Source organism: Nerophis ophidion, linkage group LG15, assembly GCF_033978795.1.
Source record: "Nerophis ophidion isolate RoL-2023_Sa linkage group LG15, RoL_Noph_v1.0, whole genome shotgun sequence".
NCBI lineage: Eukaryota > Metazoa > Chordata > Actinopteri > Syngnathiformes > Syngnathidae > Nerophis > Nerophis ophidion.
In genome coordinates, this window is record NC_084625.1 from 16,844,787 (window position 1) to 16,860,536 (window position 15,750).

General features: G+C 38.9%; 1 protein-coding gene across 3 annotated transcripts in view; it reads right to left on the minus strand.

The window, feature by feature from the left end:
- Nucleotides 1-849: 849 nt before the first annotated feature.
- Nucleotides 850-15,750, minus strand: part of sh3kbp1 (SH3-domain kinase binding protein 1) — a 68,174-nt gene continuing 53,273 nt past the window's right edge. Inside the window, exons 8-19 of one of the 3 annotated variants that reach the window (XM_061921555.1) lie at nt 13,992-14,061; nt 13,769-13,863; nt 13,569-13,664; nt 11,562-11,613; nt 11,414-11,485; nt 7,610-7,745; nt 7,466-7,536; nt 7,290-7,396; nt 7,110-7,229; nt 5,729-5,946; nt 5,587-5,650; nt 850-3,569 (exon numbers count right to left, since the gene is read on the minus strand). In XM_061921555.1, the coding sequence (XP_061777539.1) occupies nt 3,531-3,569; nt 5,587-5,650; nt 5,729-5,946; nt 7,110-7,229; nt 7,290-7,396; nt 7,466-7,536; nt 7,610-7,745; nt 11,414-11,485; nt 11,562-11,613; nt 13,569-13,664; nt 13,769-13,863; nt 13,992-14,061 (1,140 nt within the window). In that variant the 3' untranslated portion in view covers nt 850-3,530. The remainder of the gene's footprint in view (nt 3,570-5,586; nt 5,651-5,728; nt 5,947-7,109; nt 7,230-7,289; nt 7,397-7,465; nt 7,537-7,609; nt 7,746-11,413; nt 11,486-11,561; nt 11,614-13,568; nt 13,665-13,768; nt 13,864-13,991; nt 14,062-15,750) is intronic. The other 2 variants (XM_061921556.1, XM_061921557.1) reach the window with 2 other exon arrangements.

The window sequence follows — 15,750 nt, forward strand, 5'->3', positions numbered from 1 at the left end:
ACCATAATTTACAAATCAATTCTTTAAAATTCCTACAATGTGAATTCCTGGATTTTTTTCCCACATTCTGTCTCTTACAGTTGAAGTGTACCTATGATGAAAATTACAGACCTCTGTCATCATTTTAAGTGGGAGAACTTGCACAATCGGTGGCTGACTAAATACTTTTTTGCCCCACTGTATATATGTACATGTGTGTGGGTATATATACACATATACATACGCTCATATGCACATATACATTTCTATAAAATACAAAAGTGTTTATTCTATTTATCTTTAAATTCAAATGTGGATGCATCAAAGCGTTGACTAATCAGCCAATCAGATTGCTCGGATGTCATCCCAATATACTCCCACTTTAGGGCGTATTTGCATAGTATCTAGTCCATGATATGTATTTTTCCACCCCCTCGGGAATCATGTTGAATTAAGAATCGATTCTGATTTAAATCATTAGGTGCCAGAAGTATCTATATTTACTCTGCATTCCTCTAGCATCTTTCAAAATTCAAAAACAATTCATGAGCAGTGCACACTTGTACAGAATTTGTCGCTGTACTAGTTATGTCCACAAGGGGGCGTATTTGCACGGTGTCTGGTTCTTGCTATGCATTATTCCATCATTTTAACATAAATTTAACATCACTTTTCCATTATATTTCTAAGGTTAAACACATGCTTGTACAAAATCGTCCACATTTACTGAAGATCATAGCGCTTTTTGACATAAATGTCATCTTTATGCTGGTTACTGCCACTAGATGGCGTATGTTCGCGCCATCCCCTCCTTTCTATGCATTTAAATTCAATGAGAGGGACAACGGGTAGAAAAGGAGAAAGCACATCTAGTTAATAATAGCATCTTTATTAACATTGAAATATAAAAGAATATATATCTTCTTGTTTTATAATCGCTATCCTGGAGAAAAGAGAGGACCGAACGTCAAGAACAACAAGTTGCAACCTTGTTTTCTTTGTTGTGTGACAGAAAGAAAGTCAAAAAAGAGGAAGGCCACAGTGTTGTGTTGCCATAGATTCTGTGCACATACGTAATAGTATAGAGCGGAGGAAGCCGTGCATGCTAGCGCGCACACACACACACACACACACACACACACACACACACACACACTTTTAACGACTACATTCCTTCAAACGTGTTGCTTTATCATCACATGCTAAACAAACATCCCATCACTGACTTGTGGGGCCGTAAAAAGTGCATTTTAAATTGAAATTTAAAACTGTGTGTTTATATGAAGGCAAACTAGACAATTATAAACAAAGTTATATAGTTTCTTAAGATGTGTTCTTGCTAAAATACTCTTAACCCTCGAGGCACCTTTATGAAAGACCACTCATGTGATTCTCTATTAATGGAATTGTTTGAACACTTTGCTTTTTTATTATGAATGCAACGCAACCTCTATTGAACGTCTATTGACTTCAATCCTAACACACTGACATTTCTCGTGAACAGACATTAATAAAAAATAAAAAAATACCTTATTAATCTAAGCCTCTACCTTGTGAATAAAGGAAAAAAAGGTTGTATTCAAAATTCATACCAATAGACTTTTATGACAGGGACCAGTTTGGGTCCTAAGGGTAAATAGTGTAAACAAAGTTATCAATGTTTGTCTTCGCTCATCCCAAATCCTTTATATATTTATTTTTTCCCTTCGAAAAATATTAGAAAAACACTAAAAACTCGGCGCGGTCGGAAGTTGTCTGAAAAAAAAAAACATCTTCAATGAGAGGGACCATTTTGGGACCTAAGGGTGCTGAGTGTAACTTTTTATTTTGAAAAACAAAGATTACTTAGTGGACACTAGTTGTGCACTATTTTACGGAATGTACAGCAGTTGTCGGACTGTTTGAACGTGGCTAAAAATCCTTTTTTCGGTCCTGAATGTTACAAACCCCGTTTCCATTTGAGTTGGGAAATTGTGTTATGACGTAAATATAAACGGAATACAATGATTTGCAAATTCTTTTCAACCCATATTCAGTTGAATATGCTACAAAGACAACATATTTGATGTTCAAACTGATAAACTTTTTTTTTTTGTGAAAATAATCATTAACTTTAGAATTTGATGCCAGCAACACGTGACAAAGAAGTTGGGAAAGGTGGCAATAAATACTGATAAAGTTGAGGAATGCTCATCAAACACTTATTTGGAACATCCCATAGGTGTGCAGGCTAATTGGGAACAGGTGGGTGCCATGATTGGGTGTAAAAAAAGCTTCCCAAAAAATGCTCAGTCTTTCACAAGAAAGGATGAGGCGAGGTACACCCCTTTGTCCACAACTGCGTGAGCAAATAGTCAAACAGTTTAAGAACAACGTTTCTCAAAGTGCAATTGCAAGAAATTTAGGGATTTCAACATCCACGGTCCATAATATCATCAAAAGGTTCAGAGAATCTGGAGAAATTACTCCACGTAAGCGGCATGGCCGGAAACCAACATTGTTCGATCCCTCAGACGGCACAGTATCAAAAACCGACATCAATCTCTCTCTCATCAAACGTTTATTGAGTGTTGTTAAAAGAAAAGGTGATGTAAACACAGTGGTGAACATGCCCTTTCCCAACTACTTTGGCACGTGTTGCAGCCATGAAATTTTAAGTTAATTATTATTTTCAAAAATAAAAAAAGTTTGAGTTTGAACATCAAATATGTTGTCTTTGTAGTGCATTCAATTGAATTTGGGTTGAAAAGGATTTGCAAATCATTGTATTCCGTTTATATTTACATCTAACACAATTCCCCAACTCATATGGAAACGGGGTTTGTATATTTATTACATATTGTTCACACTTTTCCGACGTTAAAAATATGGTAAATTCATTTGAGGACTGACCGATTGCCATCATGTGCAATGTGTTCTTCATGCGGTGCTGCCCCCTGCTGGATTGGCCCCCCTACAAACTGTACCTTCGAAGATTGTGCTGTAACAAAGTTATTTACGCTCAAAGATGGAGTCGGTCAATTCTTCAATTTAGCAGCACTGAAAGGAGCAAGTTGAAAAATGCCGGATACAACCCCAGCTTTAGCGATGTGCCATCAAACCCGGACCTGCACTCGGCTAAAATGTGCCTCTCGTCAAAATTGGGCGTCTCACACACACACACACACGCACACACACACGCACACACACACATATGAAGGAGTAAAGAGGCAAGAAGGCCGCGGCATGGAAACCGAGCGACCGACCGACCTGCGGGAGGTTCCGATGGGCCTTCACGCCCACTTCACATTAGTCGTCGTCGCCGCCTTCTGTTGCCACGGCAACTCACCGGCCACACACCCGCCGGTACCCACGGCGCCGGACATCATTAAACCCAAGAGAGGAGGCTCGTTAGAAATGAGGTTAAACACAAGGCGAGGCGACATCATGTAGGCGGGGGTCGGGGAAGGGGAGGGGGGTGCACAGGATGCATGAGTCTATGACGCTGCTGATGTCCATCGGCGACCATCATTTGGCACAAATGTCTTGGCGAGGGGCGTCTCGTCCACGGCTCATTTGGACATTTTCTTCTTTATGTGCTCCACTTCCATCTGCACAGCAGATAAAGTTGGTGTCAACATGAGGCCGACGTTTAACCTCGTAAAGGACTTTGGTAGTGTCATGCCTGTCAATCAGGTTTATGTTTGGTCATGTTATGTTTTGTTTTTTGGACATTCAGTTCCGTTTTGCACTTTCTGGTTTGTTTTTGTTACCATGACAACTCATTGATTTTCACCTTGCCCTCCTACCACGCCCCGTCCCTCAGCTCTCACACCTGTTTCTAATTACCACAGCCAGTATTTAAGTCATTTGTTTTCTTTTCCTCGGCCTGGCTACTTTACCTACTGGATTGTATTGAACCCTCATGACCACGCACCTACCTTTCCTTGCCGGACCCTCATGCCTTGCCACGCTGTTTATTGTTTGACCACGCCACGTAAGACTTTTTGTATTAATGCATCAGTGCAACTTTTTGGTTTGCTTTGTGCACTTTGATAGTATCTTCTGTTTATTTGTAGAAAGTCCTGCCATTGTGCCGTTTTTGTTTAAAGTTTTAATATAGATTATTATCCGCCACCGAGCGCGCTCTTTGTTTTGCCTTTTTTTGTATTGTAGTGTATAAATAAAACAATATGTACTTATATTCACGTCTTGCTCGTGCAAATCGTCCTTTGCGTAGAAGAAGCAAAATAAATCCAAGTCATAGTCCTGACAGGTAGGTTCAAACGTGCATCTTTGGGTCACACTTTTACCACTGTAGTCCGCATTTTTAATGCCCGACATCAGCATTAAGTTGCACGTTGCCACTGTAATGCTCGGAAAAGCTGGTAATGTTTTTCTAACGCGGGGGTCCCCAAACTTTTTGACGCAGGGGCCGCATTGGGTTAAAAAAACTTGGCCGGGGCGGGGGCCCGGGCTGAGTGTGTGTGTGTGTGTGTATGTGTATATATATATATATATATATATATATACACATACATACACATATACACATACATACACATATACACATACATACACATATACACATACATACATATGTATATATGTATATGTATATATGTATATGTATGTGTGTATATATGTATATGTATGTGTGTATATATATATATATGTATGTGTGTATATATATATATATGTATATATATATATATATATATATGTGTATATATATATATATATATATATATGTATATATATATATATATATATGTGTATATATATATATATATATATATATGTATATATATATATATATATATATATATATATATATATATATATATATATATATATATATATATATATATATATATATATATATATATATATATATATATATATATATATATATATATATATATATATATATATATATATATATATATATATATATATATATATATATATATATATATATATATATATATATATATATATATATATATATATATATATATATATATATATATATATATATATATATATATATATATATATATATATATATATATATATATATATATATATATATATATATATATATATATATATATATATATATATATATATATATATATGGCCGTGTAGTTCGAGTGTCCGCCCTGAGATCGGTAGGTTGTGAGTTCAAACCCTGGTCAAGTCATACCAAAGACTATACAAATTGGACCCAAACCTCCATGCTTAGCACTCAGCATCAAGGGTTAGAATTGGGGGTTAAATCACCAAAAATGATTCCCGGGCGTGGCCACCACTGCTGCTCCCCTCACCTCCCAGGGGGTGATCAAGAGTGATGGGTCGAATGCAGAGAATAATTTCGCCACACCTTGTGTGTGTGTTACAATCATTGGTACTTTAACTTTTTAACTTATTTTTCCAATAATAGTGTATAAATAATATAATAAATTATGAAATATGGAGCGTATTCACCTTTTATAAAAGCACTTTCTATAAAAAGCAGTATTAAAACTCAAGTATTTTTCTGTGGGGTTCTTGGCATGGAAATTGTTTTTCTTTTTTTTTTTTGCCGTGAACGCAGAAGGTGTCATTCTACTAATTTTGCCTCACCTGTAAACCGAGGCGAATCTTCTTCTCCTCATCTAGCGTGTTGGTCAGCTGCTTCATCTCCTGCCTGAAACACACACACACACACATTAGGGATGTGTGCACGTACACACATGAACATACACGTTTTATATGTAATACAGACCTGTGCTGGCTCTTCAGCAGCTCCACGGAGGTCCTCAGCTCGCGCACCTGGTTCCTGAGGTCTTCCAGCGTGGGCGGAGTCACGGGCGAGTTCCGCAGCTCGGGGGAGGGGCTCAGACCGGAGGAGGAAGACGGAGAGGCGGGACGATGGCCGGCGCAGTTTGGCGGGTTGAGGGACGAGGAGGACTTGGCGGCCAGGGGCGCTTTACCCTCAGGTACCTGGTATGTAGTCAGGATGGAAGACATTAGGTTAAAGCAGCGGTGTCCAAACTTTTTCCACAGAAGTCCGCATGCGGGGGCCATTTTGATATTTTTGATTTTCAAAGCATAACAAAATGTATGGATTTTTTTTCTTTATCCTTAGGGGTCCTGGGGAGCCTAGAGGGTCTCAGTCACTAAAATGTTAAAAATAAGTCAAATTATTATTATTTTTATCTAATGCTTACAATAAATCTCTATATCAACTTGAGGTTGATATAAAGTCAAACAAAAAAGGTTATATGCCTTTTCTGTCAAAGACAACTTTGTTTTTTATAGTAAAACTGAAATATGCAGTATTTAGATGGATAGATAGTACTTTATTGATTCCTTCTGGAAAGTTCCTTTATTTAGTAATTAAAGCCCTCAAAGATCAATAATGCAGGACACCATTGATTTTAATTATTTAATTATTTAATATTTTTGAGTAATCACAGTGAAAAGGTAAATACAATCCTACTAAATATATTTGAGCTATGAAAGGTTCCCCACTCATAAAGTGATGCTTTTTTTAAATTATTATTTTTTTTACTTTTAACACTTAAATTTCTAGATCAACTTCCGATATATTTGTCGATTTTAAGTATGAACTATTATTTTGGTTGTTTTATGTGGGTTCTTCCGAGGATGTTGTAGTCGTAATGATTTGTGCAGTCCTTTGAGACATTTGTGATTTGGGGCTATATAAATAAACATTGATTGATTGATTGATATGCTCTATTGTCAAAACGTTGATGTTTTTATATGGCAACCACACATTTGCAATATTTTTTCCACATTAAACATTTCAAAGTGATATTTTTAAGTAATAATTCATTATAACATAGATTTTTTTGGTCCTTTTTTTTGAGCAATGGAAAAAAAAAAAAAATGGGAAAAAACTGCCTGCATGGCAGCTTTGTGTCAACATTGCCACTTTGTCTCATTAGATTTCTCCTCATTCCACTTTTTTAAAATGTTTTTTTATTTTTATTTTTGCAATACTATCAATTTTACAATTTTTGCAGAATGTGTGGCGGGCCGCACTTTGGACACCCCTGGGTTAGGGGCTACCATGTGTGGCGCCCCCTGCTGGGCATAGCTTAAATACAACAAATTAGTGTTGATGCTGAAACTGTGCGTACAGAAATGGCAGGAAGTCCTTTCCTGGCGAACTGGACGGGTTCTTGATCCTCCTTGTTTCGATCCCTCTCCTTCCTGTCTTCCGGTGCCGGGTGGTCCAGGTCGGCGCTGGACAGCGACAACTGTAAAGAGAGTAAAAAAACAGATTTTGTCGCAACAAAGTCAAAGTGGGACGTCCTCACCGATGTGATGATCTGTGAGCGAGGCCGGCGGTCCGTGACCCTGGGCCGGGTCGCCGTCGGGTGACTGAGTTTCTCCGCCGACGGCACCACGGCGTCCAGGTCGAGATCTGCACATACACACATTTGTATTTTTAAAAAATGATGCCCTTGTTATCCAGATCTCATTTGACTCTCACCGGTGTCATGTGACCTGTCAAGGGCGGAGTCAGGCGTGGAAGCCCCGCCCTCAGACTTGGGGCTTTCACACCTGAGCAGACACACACACACATTAGGGCAGAGTAAGGAGAAACAGGAGCATGCAGGTACGAGTGGGTACTGACGCCAAAGTGGGCGGTCTCTCAGGGCGCCTTGGGGGTTGTGAGGAGGAGGAGGCGCTTGTCTTTGTAAGGAAGGGTTTCTTGGGAAGGACGGAGGGGAGGGACGGCTTGGGGAGGTCGCCCACGTTCACCTCCTCACCTACACACACAGGTACTGGATAAGTATGCAATTTACTACACTAACAAATGACCGTAAAGTAGCATTGTAGACCAGGATGATGTGATGGAAGGAAACAGGAAAGTGAAAGTATAGAACAGGGGTCGGGAACCTTTTTGGCTGAGAGAGCCAAAAAGCCAAATATTTTAAAACATATTTCCGTAAGAGCCATATAATATTTTTTTTTAACACTGAACACAACTAAACGCGTGCATTTTTAAGTAAGACCAACATTTCTAGAGTATAATAGGTATCTTATTCTCTGTAATAACATTGTTATTCTGAAGGTAACTCTGGAGGGGGCGTGGCCCGCGGGCCTGCAGCGAACTGGGGTGGGCCTGGACCGGTCTCGAAATCAGCGAGAGCTGCGTAGATGGCCCACCTGAGCCTTGTTATCTAATCACCTGTCGTAGCAGCCAGGAAGAGAGATGGGGTTGGGGCTGGAGCCAGAGTGCGAGCGAGTACGAAAGAGAAAAATACCATTGCTGGAAAGCAACTGAGAGACTTGTTGAAAAATAAAACAATATTGTAACCCTGAAACGGGCTCTCATGTCAGTGCTTGGTGGTCTGAAGAACCCCCAGGAGGACAAGCCCCACACTAACCAATAATAAATAAATAACTTCTGAACGCAACTTCTTGAACAGGTGTGGTAGTAAATGGATGGATGGACTAAAAATGCATGAGAATGTTTTATGTTTTGAACATTATTTTTAACACTTATTACAAGTGGAATTATTCATTACTTATCATGTTAAGCAATGTCAGCTCAGATTTATCCGAGAGCCAGATGCAGTCATCAAAAGAGCCACATCTGGCTCGCGAGCCATAGGTTCCCTACCCCTGGTATAGAATATATTGAAATGAATCCAGACTTTCTTCTTGTTGATGAGATCAAAGTAAAGAACATTTTGTCAATTGTGAAAAGGACGCCTGTCATTTCGTTCTTGTTAGTCTCCCTCTGCTGGTGGCTTTTAAAAATGCACCTATTAGATAAGACAGTGTTAGTCATTTATTAATCCATCCATTTCTACCGCTTATTCCCTTTTGGGGTCGCGGGGGTGAGGCCTATCTCAGCTACAATCGGGCGGAAGGCTGGGTACACCCTGGACAAGTCGCCACCTCATCGCAGGGCCAACACAGATAGACAACATTCACACTCACATTCACACACTAGGGCCAATTTAGTGTTGCCAATCAACCTATCCCCAGGTGCATGTCATTTATTAAATTGAAATATAATGCTGGTGATTACAAAAATCCATCCATTTTCTATACCGCTTCTCATTAGAGTCAAAGTAGGCTAAAAGCATTTATTTATAAGATATATAATAATAAATAATGGTTTACTAATATATATGTATATCCATCCATCCATCCATTTTCTAGCGGTTGTCCCGTTTAGGGTCGCGGGGGGTCGCTGGAGCCTATCTCAGCTGCATTCGGGCGGAAGGCGGGGTACACCCTGGACAAGTCGCCACCTCATCACAGGGCCAACACAGATAGACAACATTCACACTCACATTCACACACTGAACTATATTAAAGGCCTACTGAAATTAGATGTTCTTATTCAAACGGGGATAGCAGGTCCATTCTATGTGTCATACGTGATCATTTCGCGATATTGCCATATTTTTGCTGAAAGGATTTAGTAGAGAACATCCACGATAAAGTTTGCAACTTTCGGTGCTAAGAGAAATGCCCTGCCTCTACCGGAAGTCGCAGACGATGACGTCACATGTTTGATGGCTACTCACATATTCACATTGTTTTTAATGGGAGCCTCCAACAAAAAGTGCTATTCGGACCGAGAAAACGACAATTTCCCCATTAATTTGAGCGAGGATGAAAGATTCGTGTTTGAGGATATTGATAGCGATGGACTAGAAAAGGGAAAAAAAAGGCGATTGCATTGGGACGGATTCAGATATTTTTAGACACATTTACTAGGATTATTCTGGGAAATCCCTTATCTTTCTATTGTGTTGCTAGTGTTTTAGTGAGTTTAACAGTACCTGATAGTCGGAGGTGTTGCTAGTGTTTTAGTGAGTTTAACAGTACCTGATAGTCAGAGGTGTGTCTCCACGGGTGTGTTGACGCCAGTGTCTGAGGGAAGTCGAGGGCAGATTTTCTCCGGTAAGAAGCGACTTTTTACCTAAATTTTCTCACTGAAACCTTCTGGTTGACATTCCGTCGTGATTCATGTTCGCTTGACCGCGCTCTGATCCATAGTAAAGTTTCACCTCCATGAATTTTAAACAAAGAATCACCGTGTGTTTGTGTGGTTAAAGGCTAAAGCTTCCCAACTCCATCTTTCTACTTTGACTTCTCCATTATTAATTGAACAAATTGCAAAAGATTCAGCAACACAGATGTCCAAAATACTGTGTAATTGTGAGATTAAAGCAGACGACTTTTAGCCATGTGTGTGTGCGCAGCGCTCATACTTCCTAAAAACCCGTGACGTCTTGCGTACACGTCATCATTACACGACGTTTGAGACGAAACTCCCGGGAAATTTAAAATTGCTATTCATTAAACTAAAAAGGCCGAATTGGCATGTGTTGCCATGTTAATATTTCATCATTGATATATAAACTATCAGACTGCGTGGTCGGTAGTAGTGGGTTTCAGTAGGCCTTTAAGAATATAATCAAATCTGAGAAAATTTAAAAATTTTAAAGACTTGCTTAATTATTCAGTATATAAAAAACATGATTCACATTATTAAGTTCAAATTAATCAAATTTATAATAAAAATCTGTCTTGATAATAGAGTACACATGCGTTTTGCGGTATAAAAAATACAATCAAAGGTCTAAAAATCGAAAGCCATTTGTTTTGTCTAGATGTTTAAAAATACAAAAACTGAAACATTTTAACAATATTGTATAATTAGCCAAGCTATAAGAATTAGATATACAAAAATCTGTCTTATTAAAAATGATAATATTAATAATAATCAATCAATCAAAGCCCTTAATGACAGACGTCTCAAAGGGCTGCACAAGCCACAATGACATCAGATCACCAAATCACCAAAATGATTCCCGGGCGCGGCCACCGCTGCTGCTCACTGCTCCCCTCACCTCCCAGGGGGTCAACAAGGGGATGGCTCAAATGCAAAGGACACATTTACCACACCTCGTGTGTGTGACTATCATTGGTACTTTAACTTAACTTAACTTTAAGATACCACATCAGGGCAAGAAAAAACTCAACCCAATGGGAACAACGAGAAACCTTGGAAGGGACTACAGATGTGGGGACCCCACTGGGTGACCGGTGCAATAGATGCCGATTGGATACTGCTAATAGTTTGAGAATCCAGTCGATAGTGTGGCCATCAATAATCAATACTATGACAGCAAGAAATTTTACATTAGAAATATATTTACAAAACCGGGATAGTTTATGATTACCATACTTATAATAAATAATTGAAACAGACAGACAAAGATAGATTTTGAGTGTAAATAAGCAGGCGGCTCATAACTGTTAGTGACAAAAGAATGAAAAGTGAATGTAGTCAATTAGAGGTACAAGCGCTAATAGATGCCACTGTATAAAGAAAATTGTTAATTCCTTGATTATTAGCTCAGGTGAGAAGAGACGGGCCGAGCGAGACCAGTTTTTCGGGTCGGTATACCTCGATCCGGGTCTCTCTGCGGCAGCTGCTCGGGCCGCTCTGGTGGAACCTTCTTAACTTCTGACTTTTTGTCTACAGGTCACATTTGGTCACGTCATGGCTTCTGGATAACAACATACAGGCGGGAAGAAAGGAGGGAGATGTTTACCTGCTGTGTGTTTGGCCGACGGGGCGCTGGGAGGAGGCGGCTTCTTTGGTCTCTGCAAAGACACACCTGAGAGTGAGTCACCTCACACATGGACACACCAACAGAGTCACTTACAGTGGGGCTAAAAGTATTTAGTCAGCCACCAATTGTGCAAGTTCTCCCACTTAAAATGATGACAGAGGTCGGTAATTTTCATCATAGGTACACTTTAACCGTGAGAGACAGAATGTGAAAAAAAATCTAGGAATTCACATTGTAGGAATTTTAAAGAATTTATTTGTAAGTTATGGTGGAAAATAAGTATTTGGTCAACCATTCAAAGCTCTCACTGATGGAAGGAGGTTTTGGCTCAAAATCTCATGATACATAGCTCCATTCATTCTTTCCTTAACACGGATCAATCGTCCTGTCCCCTTAGCAGAAAAACAGCCCCAAAGCATGATGTTTCCACCTCCATGCTTCACAGTAGGTATGGTGTTCCTGGGATGCAACTCAGTATTCTTCTTCCTCCAAACACGTCGAGTAGAGTTTATACCAAAATGGATACATGGATGATACAGCAGAGGATTGGGAGAATGTCATGTGGTCAGATGAAACCAAAATAGAACTTTTTGGTATAAACTCAACTCGTCGTGTTTGGAGGAAGAAGAATACTGAGTTGCATCCCAAGAACACCACACCTACTGTGAAGCATGGGGGTGGAAACATCATGCTTTGGGGCTGTTTTTCTGCTAAGGGGACAGGACAATTGATCCGTGTTAAGGAAAGAATAAATGGGGCCATGTATCGTGAGATTTTGAGCCAAAACCTCCTTCCATCAGTGAGAGCTTTGAATGGTGGACCAAATACTTATTTTCCACCATAATTTACAAATAAATTCTTTAAAATTCCTACAATGTGAATTCCTGGATTTTTTTTTCTACATTCTGTCTCTCACAGTTGAAGTGTACCTAGGATGAAAATTACAGACCTCTGTCATCATTTTAAGTGGGAGTACTTGCACAATCGGTGGCTGACTAAATACTTTTTTGCCCAACTGTATTTTATGGTCATATTCCGCAAAATTAGTATCACCTACAGTATTTACTGGATACTTAATTTAGTGTTTAATATAGGGTAGGGTTGTACGGTATACCGGTATTAGTATAGTACCGCGATACTAATGAATCATATTCGGTACTATACCGCCTCTGAAAAGCACCGGTCCGGTTTCTTACAAGTATCATCCCTGCAGGACGAGCAATAGCTAAACATGCTTCACTACACACCATAGCTCACCGGCGTCAAAATGTAAACAAACGCCATGAGTGGATCTACACCTGACATCCACTGTAATGATACCAAGTACAGGAGCGTATCTAGTCGATACTACTATGATTACGTCTTCTTTTGTTTTTTTTAAACTTTATTTAATGTTTATAAACTCAGAAAATATGTTCCTGGACACATGAGGACTTTGAATATGACCAATGTATGATCCACTAATGACTTGGTATCGGATTAATACCCAAATTTGTGATATGATCCAAAACTAATGTCAAGTATCAAACAACAGAACAATAAATTGTTATTACATTTTAACAGAAGTGTAGATAGAACATTTTAAATGAGAAAGTAAGCAGATATTAACAGTAAATGAACAAGTAGATTAATAATTCATTTTCTACCACTTGTCCTTAATAATGTTGATAAAATAATAGAATGATAAATGACACAATATGTTACTGCATACTGTACATCGGCAGACTTATGAGGAGTCTTTGTTTGCTTACTTACTAATAAAAAAAAAGTTGTCTACTATGTTCACTATTTTATTTAAGGACAAATGGGCAATAAGAAACATATGTTTAATGTATCCTAAGATTTTTTTGTTAAAATAAAGCCAATAAGGACATTTTTTGTGGTACTCTTTATTTAGAAAAGTATCGAAATGTTGGTACCGGTACCAAAATATTGGTATAGTGACAAAACTACTTCAGGGACAGAAAGCATCGCTACAACCGTCACCTTTTTCTCGGCTTCCAGCAGCTTGACAAAGTTATCCGGGAAGACTCCATGCCTTCCTCCGATCTCCCCCATCCACCAGCCGGCGTCAGCACAGTCCTGCGAGGGACACATTAGGTCAGAGATTTCAACTAACAAACAAACAAACAAAACAAAAAAAATCACGCGCAAAACGAGCCCGATTCTCCAACTCCATCAATCACCTTGGTGATTATGGCGACGATTTCGCCCTCTTTGATTGTCAGCTCATCCTCGTTCTGCGCCTCGTACGGAAAGAGGACTTTGCACAGCTCTGCTCCTAAAATGGATTCCACAGAAACCAGTCAATAAAACTGCCAAAAACAAAACAATTTCAGACGTAGTTTGATCTTAAATGCCGGGTATTCCCCGCAAGTTCGTATCATTAATAAATATGAGCTAAATCACCTTTTCCTCTGTTGTCGGAATCACCCTTCATGTTGTCGGCACTTGCACTCGCCGTTTTGCCCTCAACGACCTGAGAGACACAAGGAGTCCTTTGATTTAGACTCAAGGAACTATTGTTTTTGACTCAAAATATCTATCCCTATTTAAAAAGTGGGGTAGCAGGGGATATTTGTATTATTTGTGTCTACATCTGAGTATTTATGTTAAGTATGATAGTTAGTATGATACAAAACAGAGAGTTAGTTAGTATGATACCAAAGGCTGCAGCTAGGTGGCAGCAGTGCTCAATTTAATCAACCCAGTAGAAGTAGTAAGTACACAGGAACACGTGTGTACAGAACTAAGGGAAGCAAAGAGATGGAGGAGTTTGAGAGAAATTAATAAATATTATTAGGTTATATTGTTGTTACATTTTGGGGGATCGTGAGATATTTTACAGAGTGACAGAGATTTTTTTGGGAAGCACTGCTGAGTGAATAATAGGGGTTAAGATCCGAGGCCTCCAGCGAATAAACAGATGCACCCACAAAAATTGCATGTATTATATTAAAAAATAATATAATATACCAGCATATATTATGTACTGTATATACAATATGAAAATATTACCTATATGTTATATTTTATATTGCTACTATGGTACATTTTTCATCCTTACCCTTTCCATGCTTTGAAACTGAGCTACTGTGTGGAACAGTTTCAATAAATTTTGTCTAAGTCTAAAAAGCCCAAACCCTATATTATACCTCTCGTAGTTATTAAACACATTTTAAAGGGGCCATATGTAATAATTTCAAGTCATCATTAAATGGCGCTGATATGTCAAAAGGCCTTACATAAATCATGTTCGTTTCGAATACCTCTATAACTGTCAACGGCGGTTCAGCTGGGATATGCTCAATTCAAACTTAGATATACAGCCCCGAAATATTTTTATTGTTTTCATTTCGAGGTCCCGACCAATTAAAAAGTCAATGAGTGTGTCACGTCCAGGTTACCAGTTACTTTTTGTCGAGCTACTGCCACTGGCAAAGTTACTAAACATGTCAGACCTTAGTAAATCTAAAAGGCGTCGTTGCAACTCTCTACTTATTCATGACAAAGCCAGGAACAAAACGAGGATGCCTTTGAAAGGTGGACACGATTGAAGGCAGCGAATATTTGTTTCCATGTGACGCCAAACTTGCTAATTTCCTACTTGATAGGTATTTACATTTTCTTATTACTTGTAATAAATGGAAATAGACATTTTGTATCTAAACTATATTGTCAATACGGTCTATGATCTTGTCTTACAAAGCAAGTATATTCCTGCAACGAATGCTTAGTGTGATGCTCAGCTTCGAGTGTAATGCTTAGCATGCTAGCCCGGTCAATGACACATCGACATATAGGCTAACGGGGGAAATATATGCCTGTTAGCCTATATGTCGATGTGTCATCCAACTGACAGGGCAAAATATATTTTCGACAAACAAAACCAATGTGGATATGGGTAGTGTCAGTGCCTATTTCCCTCTCAGTATGCTGATACGCTGAGGAAATGGGTTCCAACATTAGCACGGCTAATTGCGGTTTCTGGTACTGTATGTGCATCAGGCACATTATGAGGTGGTATTTGCTTGGCACAATATAATGCATTACATGTAACAATTTTCTACTTTCTGGTATTGACATGGTAGTAGGCTATGTGATTTATGCGTAACATGGTTTTTGCGTAACGTGGGTTGGCTCATAGAATTGCACTCTGCACTGAAAG